General features: G+C 50.5%; 1 protein-coding gene across 1 annotated transcript in view; it reads right to left on the bottom strand.

The window, feature by feature from the left end:
• Positions 1–12,546: 12,546 nt before the first annotated feature.
• USH1C (Usher syndrome 1C (autosomal recessive, severe)) overlaps positions 12,547–22,124 on the bottom strand; it is a 48,290-nt gene continuing 38,712 nt past the window's right edge. Inside the window, 7 exon segments of the mRNA XM_010830522.1 lie at positions 12,547–13,742; positions 14,624–14,679; positions 15,578–15,580; positions 16,045–16,151; positions 19,098–19,197; positions 19,534–19,587; positions 20,051–20,092. Coding sequence (XP_010828824.1) covers positions 13,616–13,742; positions 14,624–14,679; positions 15,578–15,580; positions 16,045–16,151; positions 19,098–19,197; positions 19,534–19,587; positions 20,051–20,092 — 489 coding nt within the window. The 3' untranslated portion in view covers positions 12,547–13,615.

The raw sequence follows: 22,124 nt of genomic DNA, 5'->3' as shown, positions 1-22,124 counted from the left end.
GGACCTCAGCTCCTGTTCCCCTGAGCCAAGGGGATCCAACTCTGTGCTGTGGACGTTCAGGTTCTGGTTCAGCCCCTGACCAGCCATGTGACCTTGGGCAAGTCAGCCTCCCTGGTCTTCAACTGTAAAAGTGGACAAATAAGCTTTCTCTCGCGATTCAATTGTGTAAGAAAGCCTGGCAAACTGGAGACTGTGTATCAAGTTTTCCAATTTTCAAATCAGCTTCTTATCCAAGGACAAGACATTGATCCCCCTCCTAGTTTTATTAAGTGTAACTGACATATAACAATGCATAAGTTTAAGATGTATAACATAATGGCTAAATATATGGATATGATTATCACTGTGTTTAGTTAACATCCATCTCTTTACAGAGTTATAATTTTTTTTCTTGTGATGAGAATTTTTAAAGTTGCTCTCTTAGCAACTTTAAAATATATGATACAGTACTGTTCACTATGGTCACCATGCCATATATTACATGCCCAGAACTTATTATAACTGGAAGTTCGTACCTTTTGATCACCTTCATCCTTTTTCCCTATTCTGCCCCTCCACCCTCCATCTCTGATAACCACCAATTCATTTCTATGAGTTCAGCTTTTTTAGATTCTGCACATAAGTGAGTTCATACAGTTATCTGTCTTTCTCTGACTTACTAACTTAGCATAGTGCCCACAAGATTCATCCATTTTGTTGCAAAGGGCAGGATTTCCTTCTTTTTATGGCTAATATTCCATTTCATATACAGACCATATTTTCTTTATCCATTCATGCGTAGATGGACACTTAGGTTGCTTTCCATGTATTGGCTATTATAAGTAATACTGCAATACTTACTGATTTTTAATAGTTGATTGAGTTCCTACCTAAAACTTGAGTGGGAAAGAATAAAATGCCAAGGCCCTTATAGCATTCTCTAGCTTGATCATCATCTCCCTTTAAAGCAGGTGATATAATCATCATTACAGACGTGAGCATGAAGCAGAGTGGAAAAGTCACTGACCCAAGGACCCCCAGCCATGTAGATAGAAGAACTCAGGTCCCTACCTGGAGCATCCTGCTGAGAAGCAGGGGTGGGTTGGTGAAGGGGTGGGATAGATGTGGAAGGCCAAATGGGGTATGGGAGCTTTCCAGTTGGAAGGAGGTGCGAGGAGGTGTGGTGGGGGAGTCTGGAAGTTGTCTCTGCAAAGCAAGTCCATGGTCCTTATTTAGTCTTGGCCGCTTGAGGGTGTGCCTATATGTAAGTATATATACAGCCAACTTCTTGGCTCACTGATGAAAACCTGGTGTATAAATTAAGATATGTGTGGGCATGCCTGCCACAGTGATTCTGTTGGGGAGGAGGAAAGAATTCCCTTCTCTCTGGTGCTTGAGCAAAGAAAGACCTCTTCACTCAGGCAAACAGAGACCTGAAAGGGAGGGAGGGAAGGAGAGCTGGGGATGAGAGAGACAGCAGCGTCGAGACAGACTCACAGCCACTACCTAACATTTACCTACTTACTTGAAAGAGACATTCCTGAAGCACTCTCCCCTCATTTCCTGTACAGACTCAAAATTTATTTTCAGCTAAAAATTAGTATATTAAGCATTCAAATTCATGAATATATTTAAGTTGAGGCTTTTTGAGTAGCCAGGGTTACTGAGAAGGGTTATTGAGAAGACAGTCATTTAATGATGTGGGTGTTCTGGGGCTTGGGCAAAGGATAGAGCCTGGAGAAGTTGTGTTGTGAAAAGCAAAGAGCCCAGCGGTTTGGAGAGAAGTGTCACCTTTTCCACTGGAGCTGGAGCAATCAAATCAAACTCCTCTGCTGGTCCAGCCCCCTGGTGGGAGAGGGTGGGAAGAGGAAGATATTGAAATTTGCTTGCTCTCCTATTTGGGAGAAATAACCTGGCTCAGTCCATGGCCGCTCCAATCTATATCTGAGGCAGTTAGTCAATCCATTATAGGCTTTATTGGGTATCTGCTGGGTGCAGACTGGGTTTCCCAGATTACATTGTTCCCTGAAACCCTGCAAACTGAGTATTATTGTGTCCTTAGGAAGCAAAAGCCCAGAGAGGCTGAGGGACTTGCTGTAACTCACAAGCTAGTGAGATGCATAGCCTGCACTGAAACCCAGGTTCATCTGGATTTGGAACCATTATGCTTCCCATACCAGTGGTTCTCAGAGTGAGATCCCCAGGCCAATGGCATCGCTAAGGAATTTGTTAGAAATGCAGATTCTTTGGTCCACCCTAATCTTATGGAATCTGAAATTCTGGGGATGGAGTTGAGAAATCTGTCTTATTTTTGTTTTTAAAAGTATTTATTTGTTTGGCTGCACTGAATCTTAGTTGAGGCCTGAGGGATCTTCCATCTTTGTTTTGGAGTTTGAGGTCTTTAGTTGCAGCATGCGAACTCTTAGTTGAGGTATATGGAATCTAGTCCCCTGACTAAGAATTGAACCTGGGAGCTTGGAGTCTCAGCCATCGGACTCCCAGGGAAGTCCTGAGAAATCTGTTTTAACAAGTCCTCCGGGTGACTCTAACCCCTGCAGAGTTTGAGAACCATTGCTCTCTACCTCATTGCCTTCTGATTAGGAATAACAGGTGTCCCTGCCCTCAAGCGTGTACAATCTGCTTGGGAAAACAAGATAAACATACATCTGTTTATTTTTTTTAAAGGTGACTGGGCTTGCAGAGTTAGCTTTCTTGAAGTTTTAAGGGAAACAGTGGCCTTGGGGATGGCCCAGCCTATACAGGGGAAGAAGGGGGAGACTGGCTGGTTAGGGAGGGATACCACTGTGTGTAAAGGTGGGAAAGCTGGGGTCAGACTTTTCCTAATGCAGTGAGGGAACCAGTAAGTCTGGCAGAGATGAGGCTCCATGAGGAAGGACAATGGGAGGCTGGATGACTTGTGCTCTGGAATTTCCAGCTGTGGAGCTCCCCAAAGAGATTCTGCCCCACTGTTCATTTGACAGTCCACATTTAGGAAGCATCTGCTGGGTGTGCCTGGCAGGAAGCAATGGGAGCTAATAATAGGCTCCCTGAACCACTGACTGCCTGCTTCTAGGCTTTAAGCCTTGGGCTCAAATGTTACTTTCTCTTGTGAAGCCTTCCCTGACCCTCCCTCGTGGTAGGCTACTTAAAGGTCCCTCCTTTTGGTCTCTCAGCACTTTGTACAGTCCCTGTTGCTGCCCTTGCCACGCAGTGATGGGCCATTTGCTGGTCTGCCTGACCCACTGTGGGCCAACACTGAGTCTCATGTAACTTTGTTTCTGGCACGTGGTGGGTGCTCAAATCTCAATACTTGTTAAATGAATGAGTGAGTGGATGAATGAATGAACAAGTTGATCAATAATGTTTCCCCATGGGCACAACAGCTGTGTGCTTGCTCAGCTAAGTGGAAAATTGATGTCTATGAATTGATTCAGCTTTTTCATTGACTTACATCGTATCAGGCAGGTGCACTTTCTTTGTCTGTCTTTAACAGATTCCTCCTTATTAATTTGTTGGCATATCTCTATTGAACACATATTATATGACCAGCCCCTTACAAAATGCAGAGACCCAGTGGTGAATACAGGGCCTGCTTTGAGTAAACTTATTCTTTAATCTTCTGGGAGTTCCCAACATCTCATTATTAGGGTTTTTTGTTTTAATCATCACCCTATTATAGAGTGGATTTAACCTCTTTTGGATCAGAAATACTTTTGAAAATCTAATCAAATTTAGACCACTTCTCCAAAAGGAGATTTACATTCTGAGGTTCTTAAGCTCTCCCTAAATCTATCCGTGGACCCTGAGTTAGGAACTGCAGGCCTGAGGTGGCTGCCCGGTGGGTGTGGGTCAAACTGTGCAGAAGGTATAGAGCCACATCAAGCAGAATTTTGCCCCTTAGTATGTGTCAGTTGAGTAAGGGGGCCTGAACAGTAGAGTCTGAGCTGACTCAGTGGTCTCAGGATCACCATAAACTGATCAAGAGTCTGTGGTCAGAGTGGCCAACTGTGCAGCACGCAGGTAGAGAGGAAGAAACTCTGCTTCCTCTGAGGTGACAGCCTTCATCGCTTGCCTGTGATGCTCGCTGAGAACCTCCCTTGTCTGTCTACCTGTGACCAGCATATGGACTGTGGGGAAATAAAACTCCCTTAGATTTCTCAGGTGTCTATTAAAAAAAGAAAGAAGCCCTAGCCTCCTGAGATTTGGAAATATATATGATGTAAAGAAGAAATTTTTGCTTTCACTTTCCCTAGAAGCATTTTGCCCTTTTTACACCATGAGAGGGTCTTCCCTGATGGCTCAGCGAGTAAAGAATCTGCCTGCAATTCAAGAGACACAGGAGACATGGCTTGGTTCCTGGGTCGGGAAGATCCCCTGGAAGAGGGCATGTCAACCCACTCCAGTATTCTTGCCTGGAGAATCCCATGGACTGAGGATCCTGGCGGGCTATAGTCCAAAGGGTTACAAAGAGTCAGATATGACTGAGTAACTAAGCGTGTGCGTGCGCGCGCATACACACACACACACACACACACGCACGCACACACCATGAGAATTAGATCTGTAGCCACTTGTTTGAACGTGAACGTGAAGTTGCTCAGTCGTGTCCAACTCTTTGCGACCCCATGGACTGTAGCCTACCAGGCTCCTCTGTCCATGGGATTTTCCAGGCAATAGTACTGGAGTGGATTGCCATTTCCTTCTACAAGGGATCTTCCCAATCCAGGGATCGAACTCGGGTCTTCCGCATCGTAGACAGACACTTTACTGTCTGAGCCACCAGGGAAGTCCAGCCACTTGTTTACATAATTGCTTTTACCCAAAAGGATACCAAAACATATCCAGCAATTCCGCCTGTGGATAGATGCTCAAAATTATTGAAAGCAGAGACTGGAAGAGATATTTGTACACCCATGTTCATAGCAATGTTATTCACAATAGCTAAAGAGTAGAAGCAACCCAAGTGTACACCAAGAACTGAATGGATTAGAAAAATGTGCCATTTCCACACAATGGAACATTATTCAGCCTTAAAACCACATGCTACAACATGGAAGAACCTTGAGGAAATTATGCTAAGTGAAATATGTGTGCTTAGTCACTCAGTTGTGTCCAAGTCTTTGTGACCCCATGGACTGTAGCCTGCCAGGCTCCTCTTCCATGGGGATTCTCTAGACAAGAATACTGGATTAGGTTGCAGTGCCCTCCTCCAGGGGATCTTCCCAACCCAGGGACTGAACCCAGGTCTCCCACATTGCAGGTAAATTCTTTACCATCTGAGCCACCAGGGGAGTCGAGAAAAGACAAACAGTATATGATTCCACTTATATGAGGTACTTGGAGTAGTCAAATTCATAGAGATAGAAAACAGAATGGTGGTTGCCAGGGCCTGAGGGCATAGGGGTTACGGAGAGTTATTTTAAATTTACTGAGTACAGAGTTTCAGTTGGGCAAGATAAAAGAGTTTTAGAGATGGATCGTGGTGATGGGTGCACAGTAATGGGAGTGTGCTGAGGATCACTGAACTGCACTTGAAAAGATTAAGACAGTAAATTGTAGGTTATGTGTATCGTGTCACAATTTAGAAAATGACAACAAAGCTTCTCCTATCTCTCCAAGAGAGCCAGAAGGTTATAGCCAGGGCCAGGGCCCCAGGTTAAGCCCCTGAGGTACCAGGAAGACTCGAGCACTAGCTCCCTAGGTGCGCACATTCCAGAAGCTTAGACTGAGAATCCTTTCCATCCCTTCTCAAAGAAGAAAAGGCTTTTTCAGTTTCCCTTTCAAGAGGGGAGGGAAATGGCTATCTGCCTCCTATATATAAATGGAGAAAACCCAGTTTACAATCCCTGGCCTATGGATTGTCTCTTTACTCACATAGGAGACTTTCCCATCTGGTTTTCATCTCATCACCTCAGGGGTAAGATGGGGGGCAATAGGAGGAGTGGGAAGGAGGGGCTGACTCCCTTATCATTGCCTATAAGGTAATTGAGAGGAAATCTGCCTCTGATCTAGAATACCTCCTGCACATATTCAGGACACAATTAATGAGGATGAATGTTAACCAGCACATGTGCGTGCATGCGCGCACACAAACACACACACTCAGCTGGTGGCCTCTTGGGGAACAGGTGCAGCTTCCCTAGTAAGGGAAGGTGCAGGAGGACTTTGTGCACAGAACATGTGGACGGGGAGATAGCTCCCCACCCTCCCCAGCTGCTGTAGTTGTGAGTGTGGAGCACAGAGGCAGGCTGAGCAACACCTCGACCTCAGAATCCACCTTGGGGAAGCCACATCCTGAAATGGGTCCCAAGCTCCTCTTTCTCTCCATTGTAGATCAAAATAATAATAATAATGCTAATTTGAGATCCAAGAACTATTTCTAAGCACTTTACCTCTATTCCTTTTGATTCTTACAATTCTATGAAGTGGGTACTGTTTTACCGTTGTTTAGTTGCTGTCACGTCTGACTCCGTTGCAACCCTACGGACTGTAGCCCGCCAGGCTCCTCTGTCCATGGGATTTCCCAGACAAGAGTATTGGAACACATTACCTTCTCCAGTTAGGAGATCTTCCTAACTCAGAGACTGAATCTGTGTCTCCTGCATTAGCAGGTGGATTCTTTACGACTGTGCCACCTGGGAGGCCCCAGGTTCTGTCTATATAACACTTTTATAGTTGAAGAAATGGAGGTAGAGATTAAGTAACATGCCCAAGGTCAGATTTCAGTTCTCATGTCTCTGGACATTTGGAATCAAGTGTTGGAACCCCTATATCTCAGCCTGAGAGTTCTATAGTCAGAGCAGATCTTTCACATCCATGTTTCTTGTCCCTTAGTGGTGACCAAGCAGCCTGTCCTGGCAGCTGGAATAGGTGAGAGTTCCACACACCAAGGGAGTTGTCCCCTGGCCTCCTGAGCCTCCTCTGAGAGTAGATCACAAACAGAGGAAAAGGGAGACCAGAAGGAAGGGAGGAAGGAAGGGAGCTTTGGAGAACCAAGGTCCTTATGGACACTACTTTGGGACTGCCCAGATCTATTCCTTGTCCTCTGTGACAGCACCCCAATTTTCCTCTTGGAACCCAGTCTTCCCCTTTACTCAGTCCAATCGGGTGCTGGTAGGGTTACATGGATGGACATGTGATCCAGGCCTGGACAATTAGGGAAAGCCTACCCCCAGGACAAATTTATTGGAACTCCTAGGTTAGAGGAGTGCTTTTCCCATTGAGAGAGCACTACCTGGTAGAATTTGTTTTGAATACTGGAGGTCATCTTGGCATCAAATGGGAGAACCTATCTGAGAATGAAGCCAACCAGAGGAGGGTGGAGCCAAGAGATGGTGTGATGGATAATTTTATGCCAACTTGGCCGAATGCTGCTATGAAGGTATTTTCTTTAGATGAAATTAGCCTTTAAATTCGGAGAAGGCAATGGCACCCCACTCCAGTACTCTTGCCTAGAAAATCCCATGGACGGAGGAGCCTGGAAGGCTGCAGTCCATGGGGTCGCTGAGGGTCGGACATGACTGAGCAACTTCACTTTCACTTTTCACTTTCATGCATTGGAGAAGGAAATGGCAACCCACTCCAGTGTTCTTGCCTGGAGAATCCCAGGGATGGGGGAGCCTGGTGGGCTGCCGTCTATGGGGTCGCACAGAGTCGGACACGACTGAAGTGACTTAGCAGCAGCAGTAGCAGCCTTTAAATTAGTAGACTTAAAGAAGATTATCCTCCATGATGTGGGTGGGTCTCATTCAATCAGTTGAAATCCATAATAAAGAAACCCTACTTTAGTACATTAGGGTACTATTATCCCCTGAGGAAGAGGGGGACAGATTACCTTCAGACTCAAGCTGCAATATCAGTTCTTTGCTAGCTCCCCAGCTTGCTGGCCTGCCCTGCAGATTTTGGACTTACCAAGCCCCATAATCATTTGAGCCAATTCCTTAAAATCTTTCTCCCCTCCTTGACACTCACAGATGGCCAGAACAGATTCCTGATATCATTGTTTTAACACTTGGATCCAACCAGATCTGGCATCAAATACGCCTGGATTTTTCACTATAGTAGTCGTCTTGAATTGTGTTTCTGTCACTTACCTCCTAAAGGGTCCATCTCAGGAGGGAGCAGGAGCTCACACTGACTGAGCTCTATGCCAGGCCCACCGCTCCCCTTTCATAGTCCCCTGGGCCTTGAAGGATGCAGAGACATTCGCATGGGCATGAAGTGGACAGGGTAGAGTGAACATGTGCAAAGAAACAGGGAAGCGATGGAGCACGGCAAGCCCAGGAAACCCACGTGTGGCGGATGTGGAAAAAGTGACGGGCAAGAGACTGGGTTGGAGACGTTGTCAGGGGCTACATAATGCAGGATTTGAATGCCAGGCTGACGAGTTTGGACTTTGTCCCGAGGACAGCAAGGAAGCCACTGAAGAGCGTTAAGCAGAGCAGTTAAATGAACTGACTCAGGCTTTGGTTGGTTCACTGAGCAGTGTGCAGCACACAGGATGCAGAGAGAACAGAAGCAGAGAGAAATCATTTTATGGCTGGTGCTTTTCCTGGTGCTCTTGAAATAATATCCTAGACATCATTTCCCTCTCATCTACTGGAAGCAGCAAAGCACAGTGGTTAATGATGTGGCCTGCTGGAGCCACCCTGCCTGGTTCCCCATCCTGGCTCTGCCACTTACTGTCTATTTAACCCCAGGAGGGTCACTTAAGTCTTAGTGCCTGTTTCTTTAGCGAACGTAACATCTTTGTCCACCTCTTACTAAAGTCTTGTAATGATTACGTGTTATCATATACTTAGGGCTCAGCACAGTATTTGACATGTGGTAAGGTGGCACAGTGGGAAGAGCCTGCCTGCCAAGGCAGGAGATGCAAGAGACATGGGTTTGATCTCTGGGTCAGGAAGATATCTTAGAATAGGAAATGGCAACCTGCTCCAGTACTCTTGCCTGGAGAATCCCATGAACAGAGGAGCCTGGCAGGCTACAGTCCATGGGATTGCAAAGAGAGGACACCACTGAGTGACTGAACACACACACACACACACACACCTAGTAGTTAGTAGCAATCTTATTCCTACCAAGGCCAGTGGGCAGCTTCCTAGGCTGCAAATCCCAGGCCCTGGGGCACCAGCAGCAGCAGGCCCCTGCCCTCTGTCCTCTCCCTGTGCCAGCCCCACCTGCCTTCCCTGGAGACCTAGTCTGCCTTTCCAGTTCTCACAGAGGCACGGCCAGCCCAGGCCTCGTGGAGTTGGGAAGGGTCACTGCAGGGACAGGAGGAGAAAAGGGCTTTTTGTTCTAGAAACAGATTCTCCTCTAAGTCTTAATCTTGGGAATTAGGCTGGAATCGGGTAAAACCCAGTTTCCCAGCCCTGCACAAGCCCAAAGAGGGTGTCCTGGGATCACAGAGTCTGTCAACTCAGCCCTTTCACTCCATCTTCCAGATGCAGAGGTGAGAGACTCAAAGCCGGCTCCACCCCAGGGACTGGCTGTGGGAAGAAACTTCAATGACATGGACACAAGGCTAAAAGTTCAGAGTCAAAGGGCGGCCTTGAATTCCCGGCCGTTTCATCCCGTCCCCTCACTGTGCAGTGCAGTGGAAATGGCAGGTCTACCTCCACCTTAGGGGGGCCTCTGGACAGGACACCCCCTTTATGGCCCTAATTTTCTTGAATACCCACTAATGGGGGTTAGATTCAAAGGTGGTAAATAGTGTTCTACTTAGGGGCCAGATGTTTGATCAGTTTTAACGGTTGCCTGGTTGGCTGATTAGAAAGAATGCTAGGATTGAAGGAGTGATGTCCGCCCTACATGTGGGAGGCAATGGGTGGTGCGTCGGCGGTCTTTGGCCTGGATGGGTTTTTCGTCCTGAGTACTCAGTCTTGGCTGTGAAGTGGATTCCCATGTCTGGCCCAGTCTCCCAGGTGGACTCTGAGTCTCAGTTGTGCCCTCATGCATCGCCCTCCCCAACCCAGAAGGCCAAATACTACTTTAAAGCCTCCCTTCTATACATATTCTCTGAAGTTTTCCAATTTTTAAGTGGTTGATGCCAATGTCTGCTGGGTACTTTGCGCTCAACCTGGAATAGCTTTGCAGTACACGAGAACTGATTTCCTTGAATCATGAGAGTCAGGCATCATAGAAAAGGAAGCTGAAGCCCAGGACTTAAGTTCCCCTCGTCCGCAACCTCCCTTTACTTTATCCTCTCTTCTGGCCCTGTCCAATAGCACACTCTCCCGGCTCTTCTTTCACTAACCAGGGGCTCAAAGCCCTCTTTGCCTCACTCATCCGGTCTTGATAAGCACTGATAAACTCATTGACCCTGAGGTGCTAATAACTAAGAATAGCTGGAGATGAATTTCAAAGGGTGAGATTCCAGGCATGAAGGAGCTGAAGGCCTCAGCAGCAGTAATTGTAGGTCATACGAGGAAGTAACCATCCTTGAAGGACTAAACATTCATTGCTCTTCAACTGTGGGAAGAATTGTCCTGCTAACAGCCTAAAAACTGAGACATACCAATGAGGGCTGCCCTGCCCCCTACAGCTCAGAGTGGAGAAAGGTATGGGCTCCTGAGACAGAGCACCTGGGCTTTGAATGCCAGCTTCACAACTTCTTGACTGTGGGACTTGGTGAAAGTCACTTCACTTCTTTCTACCTCAATCTTCTCTTAATAAGATGGGGTTGATGATGGCAGTCCCTACCTGGTGGAGTTGTTGAGGGGAGTAGAGGAGCTTACCATAGAAAGACCAGTCCCTGGCAGACAGCTGATGCTAAGTGCTGCCTGTTAACACTGGGCGTCCTTGGTCAGGTGGGGTGGGGTGGGGGTGGGGGGTGGGGGCTGCAGCAATCTTGCTCATTGCAGTTTGAGGTGGCAGGCACCAGGGTCCAGCTCAGGGATGGCACATAGGAGGTGTCAGCACATAGGGGGTTTCCCTCGAAGGAGGGAGCCCTTCCTTCGACCTTCTCTTTGGAATTGTCGCCAGAGCCAGGTTAAGAGCCAGATAAGAAAACATAGAATTCCTCAGCACGGTTGCTATCTCTGGGAGCCAGCTGTTAGGAGGTCATCGTGGCTTTGTCTCTAGTGTGATGGGAAAATCCAACAGTTTCTCCCTCTCTCCTTTCTCTCTGCTCCTCCCGTTGATCGTGACTTGCTTCCCATAAGTCTGCCCTTACCTCACCCACCTCGTTGGGTGGTATGTGACTCTGCCCCAGCCGCAGCTGACTGGACATGAGATTGGCCCCTTCCCCCAGGACTGCCCATTCAGGTGAGTTGGCCCAGTCAGATTCTGCCTCTGAAACTGAGAATTGGGAAATCGTGGTGGAGCTACAGCTGAAAGATCATCTAGAATTAGGTAGAAGATGGTGATGGCTATATTCAAGGTGAGCTCCGAGGATGCACAAGAAGCAGGTGGCAGAGACAGGAAGCCTAGCCAGAGAGAGCTGTTCCTCTGAGGCACCTTAAATCAGAATCACCTTCCACTTCTCAGAAGGCCTGGGAACCCTCAGCTCCTCATCTTGGATCCCCATGATATGCCGACCACTCTTTTCCTTAGAGCCAGCCTGGGAGCTCATCCCTGGACCCTGAACCAGGAGGGCTTCCACTCACCCGCTGCCAGTGCCTTCAAGCTATGCCCTTCTACCTCACATTCTTGCCTCCTCCCGTGAGGTTTTGCCGGATCTAATGTCATAGATGGAATGGACTGCCTGAAGCTGCCTTGCTCACATCCTGTCTTGGTGACTTCAAGAGAAATAGTTGTGACCATGCTGTCTGTGAGAAAAACTTGGATACCTCACACATAGAGGTGACCTTCTGGAGCTGCAGGCTTCAGCTACACTTTCTGGAATTGAGCAAAGTCCCTGCCACAATAGCTTCATTTTCTGCCATCCATCTGCTAAGAAGACACTGAAGAGCCCAGCCTGTCTCCAGCTTCCCCAGCCCCCTGCTCCAAGCCAGCTTCTAGCCATTGGATCACATCCTTCCAGTCAGTCCCAGACCCCGGCACCAGGATCTGTTTCTCATTCTTGAATAGGAGGCAAAACTACATGAATTTTAATTTGACAGCCTTGAACCTGCTGTCCAAAGCCACACTCACTCCTATAAGCTAGAAAAGAAGGCTGCTTATTTTATTAATGAGTTCAGAGTAAGGTTGTGGCATCAATCTTAGCAGCAAGGAGACCAGGAGAGGGAGGAAAGGGATGGAGGAGAGAGAGAGAGACCCAAGAGTCAGGTCCTAGCAGAGTTCAGGGAGGAGTCTCCCAGATTCACTGGGCAGAGGAATGACCGAAGAGTCTGGACCACAGGGCCCCTTCAGATGGCTGGCTGCTCCCTCCCTCCATGTTGGCCTTCAGAAGGGTGGCCCGAGGTGCTCCTCATGCAGCCCTGCTTCAGAGTCAGAGGAAGTTTGCCATCCCTGGGAGGCAGCTGCGGGTTTCCAGGGAGCCTGCTGGCGGCTGTGTCTCAGACGGTTCCAGGCATGATGATCAGGAAGGTGGAGCCACAGCTCACTGGCTTCTAGGGGTGAATTTGTTTTCTCCTCTAAACTTCAGAAGAAGGTCCTGAGGGGAAGAGGAACAAACCAGGCAGGTGCAGGCCTGCGGGCGGGCACTCAGCCGAGGGCAAGGCCAACGGCAGGGAGCACACACTGCACCCCCAGAGGCACAAAGCCCTGCCGGCTTCCGGACACCGAGCAGCCACACCCCGGCCATAGCCATGGCACACAGGAGCCAGGGAGGGAGCAGAAGGGACACCAGGGATGAGGTAAGAGGGGACCAGAAGGCAAAGGGGCCGAGGTCCCTCGAAAAGAGCAGATGGCAAATGACAGAAAACATAGGCCCACTGAGGCCACCCCACAAGCCACAGCCACAGTTGAGGTCAACTGACTTAAGAGCATGAGGCCCTAATGTTTTGAGAAACTTGTAACAGAAAAGTCATCACGGTCTGCCCCAGAAGCTGCCAGCTGCGGGCTTTAGGCCACACCAAACCCCAGGTTCATGGCCACCTACCAGCTCTGTCCATGGGCACCATCCTGTCACAGGGCAGGAAATACATCCCAAAGCTGGGTTCCATAGTGTCCCACAGATAGAGTCCAGAGTCAAGGGGGAGGGAAGGTGCCGAGGACACTGAGCCGGGCTCAGGCCACAGGTCACAATAGGACATGGACCAGTCAGATAGGCCAGCCCTGGTTCTTTGGATCAGCTTCAGTTGCTTCTAAACTGCCCCAGCTCTACCCCAGCACAGTGTCCTGGTGGAGTTCCCAGGGGTGGGCTCACAGGGAAGGGGAAATCCAGGCTGCACTTCCTTTTGGCTCTCTCAGCCCATCACACCTGGTTTGAGGCACTACCTGTGTCCAGCTGAGAATGGTGCTCCCTGTTCCATCCTGCTCACGGGGGTGTGGTGGGGACCAAGGGCAGATCCCCAGGGCTGCGGTGAGTGAGGACACCCAGGTCTCAAGCATGCTACAAACTGGGCTCTGCTTGGCTTCCCTGAGCAGGAGGGCCTCTGAGTCCCACAGAATTGCAGCATCATCACCAGCAGGCCCAGGTGGCACTTCAGGGATGGCACATCCCCCAGACACCAGTCCAAAGAACCTGCTGACAGCGTGGGCAGCAGACTGCCACGACATGCAGCCCGCCTGCCTATTCACCACGGGGGCTGCTGGGCTCCGGTTGCAGGAGGAACCCATGTCTAAGCACGGGAGCACGGTCTTCAAGGAGCTTTCAGACTGGCTGGGGGCTTTTGGCTGCAGAAGAGGGAAGAGAGGGGCTACATACGCAGAGCAGAGCAGGAAACACAAAACAGGGCTTGGTTATTCCAGGCAGAGCGCCTCCGGACTTCTCCCTTCACTGGGCTCCTGCTTTGGGTCCTGCCTGGACCCTGGGTTCCAGAATTAGTTGCTACAGGACCTTGATTTCTCTAAGACATACAGGACTCAGCCTCTGCTGGGAGGGGGAGCGAGCAGGCACAGCTGTGACAGGCAAGCATGGAGGTGGGGAGGTGCTGTGATGAAGTGAGGATGAAGGCCAAGAGAAGTGGGAGAGTGATGAAGGGAAGAAGGATGCAGGGGAGAGGAGTGAATGGGAGAGAGATGGACAGGAAGGATGGGGAAGTGGCAGGGAAGGGGAAGAGAGACAGAATGAGACAGAGAGATGTACAGAGAGACACGAATGAAACACACACAAAGACAGACCCTGGACCAAGGAAAACCTGCAGGGTGGGGCCAAAGCCTATGGCCCTGGCTACATGAGGTAAAGGAACTAAGGATCAGGAAGACCCTCCAGAGAACAAAAGACACAGAAGTCTTTAAACTAGCTGGTGATGGGGCTGGAGACGGAGTGCTGCGTGGAGAATCAGAAATCTGAGGCTTGTCCCTACTTCGTTGTTTACTTGGCCTGTTTTCCACATGGAAAGAAGAATTTGGACAAGACAGACTTAGAGACAGCTCTGGCAATACTTGAGGACTGTGACTTTGTTCTAGGCTTATTCTAGACGGGGAGCTTTCTAGGATCAATTATTACTAGATGTTGTGTGTTTGGGCCGTTCCTTCAAGCTGGAAGAGGGCTGGGGCTGGGTGAGAGAAAGTGGCCAAGATTCCCGAGGAGGAGGAGGAAGACAACAGAGTGGGCCAGGCGCCTGCACACACTTACAGCTCATCGTCATACTCCTTGGGGGGACAGACGGCGACGACAAGGTCGATCCAGTCCTGTGGGGAGAAGCTGTGTGACTCTGGGGCATGCTCAGTGGTCACGGCGTGTCTGCCCCTGACACTCCATTTCCATGCCTGGGCACCATGGCCCAGGAACAGCCAGCTGGGGTCTTCTCCCCATGGGAAGGTGGGCCCAGGTGGGGCTGGAGGTCCTCCTGGTGGGGAGGACTCTCACGGTGCAATCCTTCGGTCTGGGGAAGCTTCCAGTCTCTGAGGTTTCAGAACCACTGAGACCAGAGTTGCCAGGTCCTTGAATGACACCAGATTCCCAAATGGTGATCTGTGGACCACAGTCAGGCAAAAACCTCAGAATCACTCAGGAAACTACTTCAAATTCTAGATTTATGGACTTGGTCCCCAGAAATCTGAGGTTAGGTCCTGGGAAACAGCATTTTCAATAAACTCCCTTGGTCATTCTGATGCACAGTCAATTAGGGAACTTCAGGCTCTTTCTGCTCCTAACATTTAAATCCCCTCAATGGCATCAACTCCATCCTTATCTTGTTCCTCATTGTCCATCCTTGGCTTGGGTATATCCAAAACAAATTTTGTGGAATATCATTAGGCCCCTCTACCATGTAATCGTTCCTGATACTGAACTGAAATCTCTCCCCAGGACCTCCCTCCATTCAATCCAGTTCTGCCCTCAAAATCACAGAAAACACTCTGTTCCCTCTACCCTAATGCAGCACTTCAGATAATCAGAGACAGTCATCGTGTTACCCGTAAGTCTTCTCTTCTCCACATCCCTTCATGTGGGTCCCAGGCCCATCTGGTCAGCATCCTTGGCACCGAACTTAATAGCTCAGGCTCAGCTGCCTGCATACAGTTGCACAGGTTGTGCACTGCACAACACGAGCGGGCACCATTCACACTGTAGTCTGTAGGAGGGCACCCCCTCTGATTGTGCAGAGCACAGGCTGGGAGACCTTACCTGGCAGTCCTGACCCAGGTGGGTGCCTAATGAGCCCGGGCAGATTACTGCCAGCCCCTCCTCCATTCTGGGCCCTCTACTTCTGTTAATGCTTTCTAGTAGCCCCGAGCACTCTTTTGATTCCTGTTTGGCATGTACTTAGTGAAGACTTTAAGTCTTTTTCTTGGGTGGGCTGCCACATCTGGTCTTGTGAAGTCTATTTATGCTACTTGGCTTTTGGACTCAAGGTCAGAAACTGACTTTGTGAATTCTGTTTTGTCAGATTAAGACCACTGGCCAGATAGGATATGTGGGTGTCACCCAAGAGTTACTTGGACCTTGGATATCTGCTCTGGGATGGGGTACCCTGATTGTAAGGTCTGGCTGAAGAGGCCAGGGTTTGAGGCAGGCAGACGAGGGAGGGAAGAAAGGAGGGGGTTTGTTCTTACCCCTTGATTCCAGGCCTTCTGCAAGGCGGCCTCAGCCTCAGCTAAGGTGTAGTCTGTCACGATCTTGCCATTGATGGCCATGATCTCATCCCCTTTCACAATGCCACCTGCAGGAAAGGAAGGCTGACATGCAACTGGGCTCTACGTGGAAAACAGGGCATCTCTGTAGGGCTGCAGAAGGGGCCTGACTCTTGGATTCAGAAAGCTCATATAGGTTCAGAAAGCATAAGGGGTGACAATTGACCAGGTTACTCAAGGGCAGCACTTCCTTCCCACCCCATCCACACGCTCTCCCTCCAGCTCAGCAGAATCGGGACACCAGTGATGAATTACTGCCGACCCAACTTTTGTCCCTCTGACTGCAGAGGGAGGCTGACCTGCATTTCCGGTGAGGTTAACCAGAAACACAAGCTACTTCTGTGAGCCTCCCTCTCTGTGCTTCAGCCGTTCTGGTTGGTTTTAGGTCCCCGAGCCCGAGTTCTTTCCTGCCCCAGAGCCTTCTCATGATGTTTCACCTGGGGCACTTGCCTTTACTCTTTCCTCATGTGCTCCAAGTCTGAGATAAACTCTTGAGAGGTCTTCTCTGACTCACTCCCCACACCCAATCTCAAGTGGATCTTTCCCATTATTCTCTCATAACCTAGTATTCCCCTGGTCCTTTCCTGTACAGCATATTCACAATTTGTAATCATATATCTGTTTGTTGACTGGTGGTCCCTCCTATCAGACTGTCAGCTCCATAAGGGCAGGGATTGTATTTTTGATTCACCACTACATATCCAGTGCTTAATGAAATACCTAATACAAAATAGGAATCAACAGATAGTTCTTGAATGAATGAGTGTGGTTGAAGGTGTTCCTGGATAAGTGGACCTATGATCTGATAAGTTTGAGAAAAGCTGAAGTTATAAACTAAATAGAAGTATTGCTGCAGGACTTGTCAGAGCCTTGAACATACTAATATAGTATGTTTGAGTATACTGATATGCATTGTGCCTCTCCAAGAAGTTGATTGTGCATGGTTTCCCCACACAACTTCAACTTCAGAGCCTCTTCTTACTTTTTTGAGGCCTTGCTCCCAGCCCTGGTGTCCACGGAACATTCTGTGTTATGTTGACACCGTTTACCCAGGAGCCTCCTGGGTGTGAAGGCCTACCAGACTGTGGCGTGTGCTACTGAAGATGGCAGCTGTGGTGGCTTAAAACACATGTGCTCCTGGGGGAACTTTCACCAGCTGTTTGTATGTCCAAGCAGTGTGGGACCAAACTGTAGACAGCAGCTTCTTCTGGACAGTGGGCCCGGGGAGAGGCAGCTTTCACATTTTCATTTTGTACAAACCCAAATGGAGCCGCAGGGCCAATAAGACAGTGCTCGGGCTGGGGCTTTGTAAGGAGGGGAGGGCCCAGGAAGTCACCCAGCCATCCTGGTGCTCTTTCCCTGCTAGACATGGCAGACAGGTGGGGCCGAGCATCGACCCTTCCCTCTGCTGGTGCAGGAAAGGAGGGCAGAGGAGGAGGCTGTGAGCCGGGTGGGCAGAGGTGGGCTCCAGCAGCTGCCTGGTTGAGCAGGTCCCCCTCCTATAGCAGAAATGAAGGTGCAGAGTGTGGCTGTGAGGGGCGAGGTCATGAAGGCCATGGGAGGCTGAGCTGGACTCACCCTAGTAACTCACGGAAGCCTGGCTGCCACCATGGCCAGGTCCCCTTGCCATCACTCCACCTCCTTCCTCAGGCCCACACCGCCCTCTGTTCTCACAGCTTATGGGATAGACTCCAGCCTAGCACTGTCAAGAAGGGATCTGACCCAGGGATTCCCTGCAAGGGTGTGTGGTGTGTTCGTTGCTAAGTCATGTACGACTCTTTGCAACCCCATGGACTGTAGCCCACCAGGCACCTATGTTCATGGGATTTTCCTAGGCAAGAATACTGGAGTCAGTTGCCATGCCCTCCTCCAGAGGATCGTCTCTACCCAGGGATCAAACCTTGGTCTCCTGCATTGCAGGCAAATTCTTTACCATCTGAGCTACCAGGGAAGCCCTCTTTGGCCTGCAAAGGGACTCCTCCTTCAAGGGCATCTATTCCTCCACAAGGAGTCAGAGTACTGAAAAGCTGCCGGATTGGAAGAAGAATTCATTAGTGGTGGCATTTTGGACACTGACACATGAATGGGTTGATCGTTTGAGTCTGTGCTGGCTCCACAGAGGCTTCATTCATTAGCAGGGGGTGTTTTTTGTTGGTAAGGGGATCAAGGCAAAGCAAGAAGATCTGCTGCAGAAGTCTCAAGCAGGGGTGGCACTTGTGCTGGCCAGTAAAGCAAAGGACCAAACAGTTGTGTCCAAGTGCTGCCTCCACTGCTGCTGGCTGCAGGCCCTGAACCCTTCCTGTGCCTCAGTTTCCTGAGATGTGAAATGAGAGTGATAGCCATATCTACTCTCAGGGTTGTATATGGATTAAATAGGTTAATGCACATGAAGTACTTAGACACAGGCTATATGCAGGTACTTAGAATAGCATCTGGTACAAGGTTAGTTCTGGACAGATGTTGGCTCTTACCGTTGTTGAAAGCACAGGTAAAGTTTCAGTGGTTTCTTGCCTTTACTTGTGCGGTCCTCTCTGCCTGGAAAGCTCCTTCTCTCCTTCTCCAGGCAAGCACTGACTTACCTTTAAAGGCTCAGCTCAGGTATCACCATCGCAGGGAGCCCTCCAGGCTGCCCCCTTTCCCTCAGTGGGTTAGGCCCTCAGGGTTCCCACAGCTTCCCTCTACCCTCTTAGTCCTTGGCCAGCCTGCAGCACACCACACTGTTACAGTCAGCATTCGGTGATTCTGAGGATGTTTCCACCCCTAGACAGGGAGCCTCTGGAGGGCAGAGTGGTGTCTGTGTGGCTCTGTGCTCCTGTGCCCATGAGGAACATGTGGGACTGCTGGATGGATCCAGCGGGGAGAGCATTCCTGAGAACTGTCAGCCCACTCCCAGCAGGCTGCTGTTTGCTTTCCTGGAGGAGCCGGTATAACCATTACACCATCCCCAAACCTGAGCATGGCTGGTCCCCACTCACCATGCCGCTCAGCAGCTCCACCCTCGTAAACGGCGGAGACAACCACCTTCCCGATCGGGGAGTCCACGCCGCCTTCCAGGGCCAGGTCTAAAGCTCCCTCCTGATGAGAGGGAAACAGGCCTTTGGAGCCAAGCAGACAACAGACTGTGGGCACCTGGGCACCCAGGACCCTCTTGGGGCCACAGAGAGGGCAGGAGAAGCCACGGGGGGCAATGACGGGCAGTGTTGTCAGCAAGAAAATGGGACGTGGGCACCAAGTGGGGCCTGGGCGTGTGGTCCCACCAGAGGAAGGGGTGTCCCCATGGGGGTGGAGGAGAGTGGGGATCTGAGAAGTCACCCAGGAGTCACTTTGAGAGTAGGAGAAACAAGGGACCAAGACAGGAGGGGGCAGGGACAGAGAAGCGTGGTCCTTGCCCAGCCTCCGTGTGCCCCATACCTTCTTAATGCGCAGGAGCCGGACATCCTTCCCCATGATCTGCTCCGGGGTGAACTAGAGGAAGAAGACAGGGGTGAAGGATGCAGGTGGGGACAGGGGTGGGAGGGAAAGCCAGGCACCTGCGGGACTTTGGGCCCCAGAGAAGGGGTGGACAAGGGGACCCTGCCCGCCCCATTCCCATCAGTCATCAACTGGGGGCCCCATGGACACCCACACACAGAGATGGTTTGTCCCTGGGATTGTTGTGAGGAGCATGCCTGGTGTCACCAGCACAGTGCCTGGTATGCAGTTAGTGCTCAGCAAGTGTAATTATTGTTATAAAGCACATGCACACACAGTTCACAGTGGAATGCTGTTTGAAAGAAGCCTTCACAGGCAAGAGCCTCCTTGGGGCTCTTCACAGCCCATAACTCATCCCCAGGACCCTCAGAGCCCAAAAGGATCGCCACCAAATAGACCATAACCCCCCACCCCTGCTCCTGGGCTTACTCCCCAGGGCAGGAGCGTCATCTCTCACCATGGAGTAGGGGTCGAAGCCTTCCTCATATTTCCGGAAATCCTGGAAGCAAAGTGAGAGTGTTAGGGCTTCGGGCTCCTCCAGGGGCACTGCAGGAAATAAGCTTAGGGTGAAGGAAGACAGGGAATGGCTGGGAGGTAGGGAGAGAGTAGCGGGTAAGGAGGCAGCTGTGGCCAGCATGGGGGATGCGGGGAGGAGGCTGGTCACCCCAACAGCCAGAGCATCTATGTCTGGGAGAAGCAGGAAGCTCGGGAAGCATTTGAAGGACCCCAGCCCTGGGCCCAGCACTGTTCTGGAGGGGTGGGCATCTGTGGCTGGCAGGGGCACCTGCCGATGTCAAGGTGGTCTGGGCAGCCTTGCTGAAGGTCTCCTTGCCCACAGCTTTAGGTCTTTCAGGCCCTTTCTCAGTCCCTCCAAGCCCACCTGAAGCCAGGTCCAGGTTCTGGGGGTGAAGCCCAGCTTTTCTCCACCCACTGCTCTGGCCCCCAAAGAAGGATGATACAGCTTAGGGGTATTCCTATGGAAACCAGCTACAGCATGATGCATGGGGAAGGGACATCAGGCACCCAGAGGAAAAGGGGGTGTCTGTGCTTGCCCAGTGCCTGGTACCATTCTTCATGTCATGTTTATCTAGAATGCAAGGCTCCCCCAGAACTCTAGCCAAGGGAGGAGGAGGGAGACCCTCAGTTCAGAGGACCTGGCTTAGTGGGGGCTATGGGGACAACATCCCCAAGAAGTAGAAACAAAGTGATGAGAAGGGAGAAGGGGAAGCAGAGTCAGAAAGCACAGTCTTTCCAGGAATCACACACAGAGAGCGGGAGCCCAGGGTCCACAGACTGAGGGGCTGGGCACCCCAAGCCTCAGTCAGTCCCCTTGGCAAGGTGGGTGCAAAGGAGAAGCCCTGTGACCAATGCCCATACAAGCTTTGTTGAGTGGAGCCATCCCCCAGCACACAGTCACCTGGGCCCTACCGTGTCCCCTGGGGCCTGTGGTTGGCATCATGGGTGGCCACAGCCCCCTTTATGCCCAGCACGGAACAACCAAGCTCAGGGCACAAGACAGGGGCCAGAGAGCAGCAGACAGGTCCCTGGGCATCTGCCTCCCCTGCCTCCTCATGAGCCTTCATCACTCAGGCTCATCCCAAAAAAGCCTGGGGGTCTCCAGCCTGGCCCAGCTCTGAGGCCATTCCCGGGCTGGCATGTGGGTGTCAGGGCAGCAGAGAAATCCATGGGCAAGAAGGGTAACAGCAGGACGTGGAGTCAATTCCCTTCTACCAGGAGGTCTCTGCCTACCCATGGCTGTTTCTTCCGGAAAACTGAGCTGTGCCGGCCATGGGTCTCCCTCTCTCCTTTCCTCTGAGGATCTGCTCTCAGTCACAGGCCAGGTGGCAAGGACTTGTGCCTTGCATGAATTCAGATGACAGATCTATAAGCCACTAGTGCCGGTCAGTCCTTGAAGAGGGAGTTAGCCCTTCATCCAACAGATTGGAGACACTGGGACCCAGAGAGGTGACATTCATGCCCAAGAGGGTGGTGGAAGATTTAGGAGCCTGACTGTGGAGCCTGACCTCCTAGGTTAAATTCAAATCCGGGGTCTGATACTGGCTGTGCCACCAAGGGCATGATTTCCAATGTCTCTGCATCTACAAAATGGGGATGATATAAGCGCTTACTTCCTAGGTTCTGGTAAAGATTAATAGAGTTAAAATACATAACATATTTATAAACAGTGCTTGGCACAGCACACCTTGGGTACCTGTCACTGCCCAGTGGGTTGTGGGCAGCCTCCTTAGAAGGCCCCCCTGTCCCACTGTACAGCTGATATGTCCCATTTCTTCCCTGCCTGCAGTCTGTTTCAGCCTGTAGTCATATATTAGGCTATTGGTGAGCATGTTGGTGGGCTTCCTGAGTGGCTCAGTGGTAAAGAATTTGCCTGTCAATGCAGGAGACACAGAAGACATGGGTTCAATCCCTGGGTTGGGAAGATCCCCTGGAGGAGGAAATGGCAACCCACTCCAATATTCTTGCCTGGAGAATCCCATGGACAGAGCCTGGCAGGCTACTACAGTCCATGG

This window comes from Bison bison, unplaced genomic scaffold (genome assembly GCF_000754665.1).
Source record: "Bison bison bison isolate TAMUID 2011002044 unplaced genomic scaffold, Bison_UMD1.0 scf7180017864518, whole genome shotgun sequence".
Classification (NCBI taxonomy): Eukaryota; Metazoa; Chordata; class Mammalia; order Artiodactyla; family Bovidae; genus Bison; species Bison bison.
Note: the sequence above shows the minus strand (reverse complement) of the source record. Positions and strands in the feature narration are given on the sequence as shown.